The following is a 12,409-nucleotide window of genomic DNA, read 5'->3' on the forward strand; positions in this document are numbered from 1 at the left end:
CAGGGGAGGTTTAAGACAGGTAAGTGAGGAGGCAGGGAATGAAGGGATACAGACCATATGCAGTTTAAATTGGCAGAGACAAAGTGGGCCAAATGGCCTGTTCCTATAATATTCTGTGTCCTATATCCACACCATTTCCGAGCTGGAATGGTGAGGGCAAAATGAGTGCTGGAGAGATTTGTGGAGGGAATTTCACAGCCTGGGGCTTTAGCAGCCGAAGTAGTGGAACGATGAAGATCTGCTCCCAGCACAAGACCAGAAGGATCTTGAGGGTCGTAGGGATGGAGGACATGAGTGAGAGAGGGAGGCTCAAAGCCAGGGGGGGTTCAAAAATAAACACGAGAGGTTTAAAGCTCTAAAGTTCACAAACTGTAAATAAAGTCCATAGCTCCCTGAAAGTGGCAACACAAGTAGATAGGGCAGTAAAGCTGGTGTATGCATGGCCAGGGCACTGAGTACAAGAGACAGGAAGTCATGCTGCAGCTCTATAAAAACAAACTTTGGTTAGGTTGCATGTGTGAGCAGTTCTGGTCACCCCATTACAGGAAGGATGTGGAGGCTTTGCAGGGGGTGCCGATAAATGTTCACCAGCATGCTGCCTGGATTAGAGAGTATTAGCTATAAGGAGAGGTTGGACAAACCTGGGTTATTTTCTCCAGCTCATCAGAGGCTGAGGGGAGACCTGATAGAAGTTTACAAAATTATGAGAGGCATAGATAGGGTAGACGGTCAGGGTTTTTCTTCCCAGGGTGGATATGTCTAATACTAGAGGGCACAGCTTTGAGATGAGAGGGGAAAGTTTAAAGGAGATGTGTGGGGCAAGTTTTTATTCCCACACACTGGTGGGTCCCTGGGACATGCCGCCAGGGCTGGTAGTGGATGCAGACCTGATTTAAAAAGCATTTAAACATAACGTCAACGTGCAGGGAATGGAGGAATATGGGTCAGGTGCAGGCGGATGGGGTTAGTTTACATTGGTATCATGGTCAGTGCAGACTTTGTGGGCTGAAGGGCCAGTTCTAGTGCTGTACTGTTCTATATAAAGAGAGGATCAAAATAAGGTTCGAAAACAAGGATTTACTAGAACGTTTCCGGGTCTTCAGGAGTTGAGTTACAGGGAAAGATTGAACAGGTTAGGACTTTATTCCTTGAAGCGTAGAAGAATGAGGGGAGATTTGACAGAGGTTTACAAAATTATGACGGGTATAAACAGAGTTAATGCGAGCAGGCTCTTTCCACCTAGATTAGGAGAGAGAAGTATGAGAGGACATGGCTTTAGGGTGAAAGGGGAAAGGTTTAGGGGGAACTTCTTCACACAGAGAGTGGTGGGAGTGTGGAGCGAGCTGCGGTAAATGTGGGCTCACTCTTAAGTTTTAAGAATAAATTGGATAGATACATGGACGGGAGAGGTCTGGAGGGTTACGGACTGGGTGCAGGTCATTGGGATTAGCAGAATAAAGTTTTGGCACAGACTAGAAGGGCCGAATGGCCTTTTTTCTGTGCTGTAGTGTTCTATGGTTCTAGACTAGTGTTTTCCTGACCTGGGAACGAACAAATGGAGGGAGCAAAATGAGCTGGAAATGTTTTTCGTTCTGACTCTAAGGGAGGAGTGTATTCTTGCTTCCGGTGCGCCCAGCTTCTGTGACTGCTCTAACGCTTGTTTCAACCTGTAGGATGCGTTGACGGATTTATGTGCGCACTGTGAGGCGTTGAACGTTAGCAGGGTGACGGGAGAACGTTTGGCACACAAGGTAGGTGTTCCACTCAATCTATGTTGACCGTCCAATGAGAATAACCGGATGTTGCAAATTAAAATTGTTAAAGCTACATTTCTGCACCTGTTTTAGCTTCAGGAGTCCAGCTTCTTTGCAGTTCTCGTTGCACTAATAATCTCGTGGCCTGACCATTGATTCTGGGCCACAGGACATCTCTGCAGGACTTCCTTGGGGTAGTGTCCTGGGCCCAACCATCTGCAGCTGCTTCATCATTGACTGACTGTTTATTCAATAGGTCAGAAGGAGGGATGTTTGCTGATGATTGCACAATGTTCAGAATTGTTCACAGCTCCACAGATAATAAAGCAGTCCACATCTAAATGCAGCAAGGCTTGGACTGATAGGTGGCAAGTAACATTCACACCTCACAAGTGCCAGGCAATGATGAGAGAAAATCCAGTTCTCATGCCCTGATGTTCAATGGCATTCCCATCACTGAATCCCCCACTTTCAATATGCTGGGGGTTACCACTGACAGGAAACTGAACAGGAGTGGCCACAAACACACTGTGACTACAAGAGCAGGTCAGAGGCTAGGGTCCTGAGGCGAGTAGCTCACCCCCGCACTCCCCAAAGCCTGTCCACCATCTACAAGGCTCAGGTCAGGAGTGTGAGGCAACACTCTCCACTTGCCTGGAGGAGTGCAGCTTCAACAACACTCAGGAAGCTGGACGCTGCCTGCTAGATTTACCACCACTCCTTCACCCCACCACCCACACACAGCAGCAGCAGTGTGTACCGTCTACAGGATGCACTGCAGCAACTCACCGAGACTCCTTAGGCAGCACCTTCCAAGCCCACCACCTCTGCCAGCCAGAAGGTGCTCATCACCACCTTCTCAGGGGCAATCAGGGACGGGCAATTAAATGCTGGCTCAGCCTGCGCAGCCCACACCCCTTGAATGAAAAGTAAAAGAGTTTGAAAGCCATTGGGGAATTCAGTTCAGTGAAGTAAGTACAAATCCAGAGTAAAATGTAATGGTGATGGTGAAGCTATCTGAAAATCTGCCTTCCTTACCAGGTCTGGTCGCTGATTTCAAATTCACTCCAAGGTGTCTGTTCAGTGATTTCAAATTCACACCAAGGTGTCCGGCCAGTGATTTCAAATTCACACCAAGGTGTCAGGTCCGTGATTTCAAATTCACAGCAAGGTGTCAGGTCCGTGATTTCAAATTCACACCAAGGTATCCAGTCAGTGATTTTAAATTCACAGCAAGGTGTCCGGTCAGTGATTTCAAATTCACATCAAGGTATCTTGTATAAAATGGCCCAGCAAGCCACTTAGTTCATTAGCAATAAGTACTTCAGTAAAATTCTACTCTGCATAGCTGGGGAGAGTTCCTGTTTGTGTTGTAACATTAGTTGAAGCCTTAGACCATCTGATTTGAGTTTCAGGTCAGCACCTGAGGTTAAGGTGTTTTACATTTATTCACCCTTGGGGTGTGGAAGTTGCTGGTGGGACTGGAGTTTGTTGCCTGCCTTTGGTTGTAGCCTAACCATTTCAGACTGGTGGGTTCGGAAGCTGCATCACCCCACTACCTAGGGGCAGATTTCTTTCTCTGTAACACTTCTGCATTCTGTTATTGCCTTCCCTTGTACGGCCTCAGTGGAATGATCTGTATGGATGGTATGCCAAACAAGGTTTATCGCTGTATCTCGGTACATGTGACAATAATAAACCAATTTACCTTCTTTGAAAGATGTTGGTGAAGCAGATGGGTTTTATAATAATCTGATGTTTCACGATCTCCTTTTATTGAAACCAGCCTTTTAACCCAAATGGAATTACTTGAATTTGAAGTCCCACTGCCATGTGCGCTGGCAGTGGAGTGAATTTGCGAGCTCCCTCAGTCCAGAGCAGGTTCAGGGAGAGTCTTGAAGGGTCAGAGGCAAGATCCCCACAGCAGAGGGCACTGTCGAGCTTCCATTGAGTGCTGCAAGAACCAAGCCGCCAGAGGAACTCAGTGGGTCAGGCAGCATCTGTGGAGGGAAATGAACTTTTCAGGTTGAGACTCCTCATCCGGACCTGACCCGAAACGTCGACTGTCCATTTCCCTCCACGGACACTGCCTGACCCGCTGAGTTCCTCCAGCAGTTTGTTTTTTTTTGCTTCAGATTCCAGGATCTGCTGTGTCTTGTGTTTCCGTTGACTGTTGGTTCATTGGCTCCGCAGGTTACGAGGTCTGTCTGGGTTACAGAAGGCCTGATTTACAGAAATCCAACTCCACATAAATTCTCCCATAAATTGAATAAACTGAATGTTTTGTTAGCTTAACAAATAATATTATCAGAATCAGGTTTATTATCACTGATGTATGTTGTGAAATGTGTTGTTTTGTGGCAGCAGTACAGCACAAGACATAAAGATTACTGTAAATTACAAAATAAATAGTGCAAAAAAGGAATAATGAGGTAGTGTTCATGGGTTCACGGACCGTTCAGAAATCTGATGGCTGAGGGGAAGAAGCTGTTCCTGAACCGTTGACTGAGGGTCTTCAGGCTCCTGTACCTCCTCCCTGATGGTAGTAACGTGAAGAAGGCGTGTCCTGGGTGGTGAGGGTCCTTAGTGATGGGCACCTCCTTTTTGAGGCACCACCTCTTGAAGATGTCCTCAATGGTGGGGAGGGTTGTGCCTGTGATGGAGCCGGCTGAGTCTACAACCCTCTGCAGCCTCTTGCAATCTTGTGCATTGGAGCCTCCATACCAGGTGGTGATGCAACCAGTCAGAATACTCTCCACTGTGCATCTGTAGAAATTTGCAAGAGCCTTTGGTGACATACTGAATCTCCTCAAGCTCCTAATGAAGAAGAGCTGCTGGCCTGCTCTAAGATCTATCTAACCCTTCTCTCCCACATAGTCCCCCATTTCTCTATCATTCATGTGTCTATCTAAGAGTGTCTTAAATGTCCCTAATGTATTTGCCCCCACAACCTCTGCCAGCAGTGCATTCCACACACCACTCTCTGTGTAAAAAAAAACTTACCCTTGATATCCCCCTGATAACATCCTCCAATCACCTTAAAATTATGTCCCCTTGTGTTAGCCATTGTCGCCCTGGGAAAAAGTCTCTGACTGTCCAAGTTGTGGTGTAATGGGATGGGGGTGGGAAGGGGGGATTCTGTGCAGAATGGGATGTAGTGAGTTGGAAGTGAAAGATTGCACTCTTTAATCATTCAGAGTGTGGATGTCTCTGGCAGGCACGGTAGTGTAGCGGTTAGCATAACGCTATTACAGTGCCAGCGATCCGGGTTCAATTCCAGCCGCTGTCTGTAAGGAGTTTGTACGTTCTCCCCGTGTCTGCGTGGGTTTCCTCCGGGTGCTCCGGTTTCCTCCCACATTCCAAAGATGTACGGGTTAGGAAGTTGTGGGCATGCTATGTTGGCGCCGGAAGCATGGCGACGCTTGTGGGCTGCCCCCAGAACGCTCTATGCAAAGGATGTATTTCACTGTGTGTTTTGATGTACATGTAACTAATAAAGATATCTTAAATCTTAAATCTAAATCTAATTGTCCATCTATAAATGGTGTTAAATTGTGTGGCTTGCTGGGTCTGGAGTGTATATAGATTAAGATTTCCTCTCTTGGAGGATGTTAGTGACCAGATGTTTTGCAACAATCTGGTGGTTTCCTGGTTCACCATCTCTGGGACTAACTTAATGAACCAAATTCAAATTCCCAGTTTCCGTGGTTGGATTCAAACTTACCTCCCTGGAATGACAGCCCAGACTGTCGGGTTACTAGTCCTGGACCATAATCACTACACTGTGTGTTGTCCTGGCCAGCAACCGTCCCAGCCTTGTCATTGGAAGTGGTTGCCACAGTGAACTAACCCACAAAAACTCTGTCTTTTCAGGGCATCCTCCAGGCAGCGACTTACATTTACAAGAAGTTAATGGACGACGGGATTTTGAGCCAAGCCTTCGCCATTGTTCCTGTGAGTCTGTCGGTTACTGTTTTTGAGCACTGGCCTGTCTAACCCGCCTCAGTTTTCTGAGAATAGCTGGAAGAGCAGAGACGGGGTCGCTCGGGGCATTCAAATTACAATCCTGACAAAGGCCATCTGACCCCAGCTATCTTTACTGTCAGTCCAGGATATCTTACTGATCCTGTTTTAAAGAAAGCAGTTTGTTATGAATGCCGTATCCTGACTGAAAGAACTGAATTGTTCTGCTTGTCCTTGCTTGCCTGCACTGTTGGCTTTGCATGCAGCAGCTGATCAGCACAGTGCATGAAAGCAGACCCTATCAGGAGCTATACAAATGTTCAATTCCTTCCTTAGCCAGAGCCCCGGGTAGGCTTTCCTGACAGTCACTGGTTAAGATCCCAGACCACAGATCTGAGCACAAAATTTCTTAAGCTTAGGTCTGTGGCCTCGGATGGATGCACAAGTCCTCAGAGGAGTATTTTCAAGGGGAGGGGAGATATTGTCCACAGTACTCCATATAATATTCAACCATAGAACCATAGAACACTACAGCACAGAAAACAGGCCATTCGGCCCTTCTAGTCTGTGCTGAAACTTTATTCCTCTCGTCCCATTGACCTGCACCCGGTCCATAACCCTCCAGACCTCTCCCGTCCATGCATCCATCCAATTTATCCTTAAGACTTTAGAGTGAGCCCACATTTACCACGTCAGATGGCAGCTCGCTCCACACTCCCACCACTCTCTGAGTGAAGAAGTTCCCGCTAATGTTCCCCCTAAACCTTTCCCCCTTCACCCTAAAGCCATGTCCTCTCGTACTTCTCTCTCCTAATCTAGGTGGAAGGAGCCTGCTCGCATTAACTCTGTCTATACCCCTCATAATTTTGTAAACCTCTATCAAATCTGCTCTCATTCTTCTACACTCCAAGGAATGAAGTCCTAACCTGTTCAACCTTTCCCTGTAACTCAACTCCTGAAGACCCGGCAACGTTCTAGTAAATCTCCTCTGCACTCTTTCAATCTTACTGATATCCTTCCTATGGTTAGGTGACCAACACATAGCCTTTTTTTTTAAACAAGGAAACCTGGTTAGAATCAAATTGCTGTTTATGGGATCTGGCTGTGCCCAGCTGGGTTCAGCATTTGTACATCAGGCTCCCCTTGATACAAATATCTAGTTGCTGATCCAATGTACCTGTTCTTGTGTTATCAGAGCAAGAAGAGGCACTGAGGCCATTTGGCCCACAATGTCTGGTGTTGGCTCTTTGAGACTATCCAATTAATCCCACTCACCTTCTCTTTCCCCACAGCCCTGTAATTTTCAAGCGTTTAAAATGCCTTTTGCAAGCAGCTATTGAATTTACATCCACATCCTCTTGGAGAGCATATTGGATTTTAGTAACTTGGATTAAAATAAAATCTCTTCCCTCTGGTTCTTTAAGTGATTTACCTGAATCTAAGAGCTCTGGTTACTAACTTTCCTGGCAGTGAATAGCAGGGGGGAGCAATCACAGCCATCTTATCCCTTGTACACACTAAACTAACCCTTTGTTCAACTGCCTGCATTTTAAATTATCCAGTTCTTCTGTCTTGTACTCCATACATTCCTAGTGTGCTGTGAGGTTTGTTTCTCTGGATTGATTACATGTAAATGATTAAACCAGTTCCTTTGTGGAGAACTTCCTGGAATTTCTTTAAGGGACTTCCCTTTTAACAAGCTGAATGTTAACCTCTGTACTTTGCTGACTGAAGGAGTTGTTTATGATGTTCCCCATTCTGAAAGCACTGAGTGGAAGATGATTCTCTCTCTGACTACTTCTGTTAGGCCAGCATTATAGACAACCAAACGTATAAGCCCAGCAACAGATCCTCCTTGTAGTGTTCTCTTGGCTGCTCTGGGGAGGGAAGGGGATATCCATTTAATGCTCCTGCTTATAGATTCACATTAACACAGCATCGAAACTGACCCTTTAGCCTAACTCGTCCATGCTGACCAAGGTGCCTATCAAACATTGTCCCATTTGCCGATCTCTGGTCCATATCCCTCTAAACCTTTCCTATCCATCTGCCTGTCCAAGTGTAAAAGTCGACCCACACTGTAATAAAGCAGACAACAGCAGAACCAAGGAGCGTACAATTAATGCTTTATTATTTAATGCTAGTGGGAGTGAGGGATACAGAGAAAGAGTAAACAGTGTAACCCGAGCTCTGTACTGATCCCCACTCTGAGACTTACATGTTAGTGTCCCTCCTTTTGTACTTAATCTAAAGAAGCCTACTGTGCGTGGGAAACTGCACATACTAGGGCAGTTGCTTACAGCAAACTTTTAGCAATATGTCTTAAGCACTTCTTTGTTTCTCACCAGCACCTGCACAACTTATAGCCATAACTATAGTCACACCATGGTTGAAGCAATAATGGCTGCACACCATTAACCCTTACATGTCCAGTTTAACCCTTACATTTCCAGTTGCCTTTTACACAAGGTTTTTCAACGTTGTGTACCCACCTCCACCACCTCTTCTGGCAGCTCATTCCATATACTCACCACCCTCTGCGTGGGAAAATCTTGCCCCTCAGATCCCCTTTAAACCTTTCCCCTCTCACCTGAAACTGATACCTTCTAGTTTTAGATGACTCTGGGGGGAAAAGATGGTAACCGTTCACCTTGTGATTTTATAAACCTCTGTAAGGTCACCCCTCAGCCTCCGTCGCTCCAGGGAAAACAGTCTCAGCCTCTCCCTATAACTCGAGCCCTGGTGTTCTCCGTGATCGTGTGCTCCTGGAGTAAGCCTGTTTCTCTCCGTAGGAATACAAGCTGGTTGTGACTGGCCACAGTCTGGGGGCAGGGGCTGCCTCCATCCTTGCCATTATGCTTCACACCTCCTACCCAGAGCTGCGTTGCTATGCGTTCTCGCCACCAGGAGGACTGCTGAGGTGAGCCACTGAGGGGCCGGTCAGGTGGCGCCGGGCACTCTCTGCGGCTATGGTCTGCTGAAGCGTTCAGCCAACGTTAACGCAGGGACTCTGCACTTGGGGAACTGTAACTGTGACATGGTCCCTCGACTCGGTGAAGTTGTATCTCCTCTCTCCTGCCTGCCGCCCATATTATTCTGTTCCATAGAACCATAGAACACTACAGCACAGAAAACAGGCCATTTGGCCCTCCTAGTCTGTGCCAAAACTTTACTCCTCTAGTCCCATTGACCTGCACCCAGTCCATAACCCTCCAGACCTCTCCCGTCCATGTATCCATCCAATTTATTCTTAAAACTTTAAGAGTGAGCCCGCATTTACCACGTCAGATGGCAGCTCGTTCCACACTCCCACCACTCCCTGAGTGAAGAAGTTCCCCTAAACCTTTCCCCTTTCACCCTAAAGCCACGTCCTCTCGTACTTCTCTCTCCTCAGAGATGTTCCCAGTGTCTAAGGTTTGTTGATCCTGTGAAAATCCCCACGGACTGAGCACCCGAAGCCGTCTGGAGGAGAGAATTCCAAAGATTACCAACCTTGTCCTTGAGTAGTTTAATGTTGAGTGGCTCCTCTTCACTGGACTTTCCATTGGCAGAGGCTGTGCGGTTGAAGGTCACCGTGGTAGGCTGGACCAATCAGGTGCAACTTGATTGTTGCTCAGTGACTGGCCAGATTTGGTTGGAGATTCTATCACATGATCACCTGCCTCCATAACCCCGCCCACTGCAAGTCAGAGACCCCCTCGCTGCCTGATTGACAGCTGAGTACCATCCAATGAGAAACCTTACTCCCACCGTGATTCCCGCTGTGTCGATCCTGCGTTGTCCGTGCATGGTCTTGGACCATTGGTCATGGATTACCGTGTCCCCTTATGGTGTTGGAATCTTCTAATCCCTTCAAATTAGTTTATGCCCTGTTACGTTTCAGGGAATCGTTCAGCGCAGAAACAGGCCTTGCAGCCCACCTCATCCACGCCCAATCCCACTCTATCCAAGTACCCGTCCGAATGCCTCTTAAACCTTCTAAATTGTATCACCTCCTCTGGCAGCTCGTTCCAGATATTCACCATCCTCTGTGTAAACACAACAGTACAGCACAGGAACAGGCCCTTCGGCCCACACTGTCTGTGCCCACCACGATGCCGATCTAACTAATCCCAACTGCCTGCACGTGGTCTGTATTCCTCTGTTCCCTGTCTCTTCATGGCTGTCTAAATACCCCTTAAATGTTGCTACTGTATCTGCCTCCACCACCTCCCCCAGCAGCGCGTTCCAGGCACCCACCACTCCGTGTATTTTTTAAAAAAAACCTTCCTTGTAAATATTTTAAACTTTCCCCCTCTCACCTTAAATGCATGCCCTCTAGTATCTGACATTCCTACCCTGGGAGAAAGATACCGGCTGCCTACCCTATCCGTGCCTCTCACAATCTTATAAACTTCTATCAGGTCTCCCCTCAGCCTCTGACGCTCCAGAGAAAACAACCCAAGTTTGTCCAACCTCTCCTCATAGCTCATGCCCTCTAATCCAGGCAGCAGAAAAACCTGCCCCTCAGATCTCCTTTAAATTTATCCCCTTTTGTCTTAAACCTGTGCCCTCTAGTTCTAGGTTCCTTCCCTGGGGAAGACAGTCTATCCTCTCTACGGCCCCCATAATTTTATAAACATACTTCAGCCTCCTATGTTCCAGGGAGAACAAACCCAGTCTATCCAATCTTTCCTTGTAACTACAGTACTCCGTTCCTGGCAACACCCTGGTGTGTCTCTTCTGCACTCTCTCTATTGCTACCACCCCCTTCCTGTAGTGTGGCTTTGGCAAAATCCAACCCCCCCCCCCCCCCCACAAAAAAAAACAAATATTGACCCTGAGTCATGCCCATCAGCACAGGCAGTCAGTGCATGGTCAGACGGACTAGGATACGGAGCTGAAAGCCTGTTGTTCATTGAGTTAAGATTGCTCCACTGCCAACTTGTGGAGTTTTAGTACACGGGTTAAACAAGTAAAGGTGTGGCCCCTGAGGATGGAACAGTTGCCTCTTGTCCTCCCTTCAGAGTGCAGGCGAGCCTGCCTGTTCCCGGACTTTGGGAGGGTTCCTCCAGCCTCTGAGATCGGATCACCTGGGTGATGACGAGGCAAGTAAATGGGAAGTGTCCGGTGCTCTCTCACGTAGCACGGGACCGAGCGGGCGGACATCGACGTTAATCCTTGCGGGAGAGTCACAAGCAAGGGGACATAGTTACAAAATAAGGAGCCAGTACACTCGGAGGCAGTACACTCTAAAGGGCAAGACCCTTAACAGTGTTGAAGAGCAGACAGACCTTGGGGTGCAAGTCCATGACTCATTGAAAGTGGCTACACAGGTCGACAGGGTGATTAAGAAGGCTTATGGAATGCTTGCAGTTATTAATCGGGGTATTGAGTACAGGGGTCAAGAAGTTCTGATGCATCTCTATAGAACTCTGGTTAGGCTGCATTTAGAGTATTGCGTGCAGTTCTGGTCACCTCACTATAGGAAGGATGTCGAGGCTTTAGAGAGGGTGCAGAGGAGGTTTACTAGGATGCTGCCTGGATTAGAGGGCATGTGCTATCAGGAGAGGCTCTTTTCTCGGCGGAGGCTGAGGGGTGATCTGTTGGAAGTGTATAAAATTATGAGGGGCATAGATAGGGTGGACGAGCAATATCTTTTCCCCATTATTGAGTGATCCAATACCAGAGGGCATGCATTTAAGGTGAGAGGGGGTAGGTTCAGAACAGACGTGAGGGTTAAGTTTTTTACTGAGAGAGTGGTGGATGCCTGGAATGCGTTGCCTGATAGGGCGGTGGAGGCAAACTCATTGGGGGCTTTTAAGAGGGACTTGGATGGGCAAATGAATGAGAGGAAAATGGAGGGATGTGGGCATTCTGTAGGTAGGAGGGATTAGCTTTATTGGCACAACATTGTGGGCCGAAGGGCCTGTTCTGTGCTGTACTGCTCTATGTTCAGTCATCTAAAACTGAGGTGCGTAGAAATTCCTTCTCCCAGAGGGCAATGAATCTCTGGAATTCTGTCCCCGAGGGTGGGGCAGGTCAGATCATTAGATATTTAAGGTGGAGATAGATAAATATGTGAAAGGTCGAGGAACTGAGGGTCGTGGGGAATGTGCAGAGGAGGAGCTGAGACCAGCAGAGATCAGCCATGATCATATTGAATGGTGGGGTAGGTTTGAGGGGCCGGGTGGCCTACTCCTGCTCCTATTTCATGTGAGGATTAAATGAGTCAAAGCCACAGTCTTCAGGTTGTTGTTTTCTGCATTGCTGATTTACATGTGATTTACTTATTAACATACGAGGAATGTTTGACGGCTCTTGGGCTGTACTCCTTGGAGCTCAGAAGAATGAGGGGGGAACCTCATAGAAACATTTCGAATGTTAAAAGGCCTGGACAGAGTAGATCTGGCAAAGTTGTTTCCCACGGTAGGGGAGTCTAGTACAAGAGGGCACGACTTCAGGATTGAAGGGCGCCCATTCAGAACAGAGATGCGGAGAAATTTCTTTAGCCAGAGAGTGGTGAATCTGTGGAATGTGTTGCCACAGGCGGCTGTGGAGGCAAAGTCACTCGGTGTATTTAAGGCAGAGATTGCTAGGTATCTGAGTAGCCAGGGCATCAAAGGTTATGGTGAGAAGGCAGGGGAGTGGGGCTCAATGGGAGAATGGAGCAGACTCGATGGGCCGAATGGCCGACCTGCTCCTTTGTCTTA

The 12,409-nt window shown here is 47.5% G+C and overlaps 1 protein-coding gene across 1 annotated transcript in view; it reads left to right on the forward strand.

Moving 5' to 3' along the window:
• daglb (diacylglycerol lipase, beta) overlaps positions 1-12,409 on the forward strand; it is a 46,230-nt gene that overhangs the window by 23,380 nt on the left and 10,441 nt on the right. The window contains exons 9-11 of the mRNA XM_052022517.1: positions 1,674-1,751; positions 5,628-5,708; positions 8,510-8,637. Coding sequence (XP_051878477.1) covers positions 1,674-1,751; positions 5,628-5,708; positions 8,510-8,637 — 287 coding nt within the window. The remainder of the gene's footprint in view (positions 1-1,673; positions 1,752-5,627; positions 5,709-8,509; positions 8,638-12,409) is intronic.

This window comes from Pristis pectinata, chromosome 8 (genome assembly GCF_009764475.1).
Source record: "Pristis pectinata isolate sPriPec2 chromosome 8, sPriPec2.1.pri, whole genome shotgun sequence".
NCBI lineage: Eukaryota > Metazoa > Chordata > Chondrichthyes > Rhinopristiformes > Pristidae > Pristis > Pristis pectinata.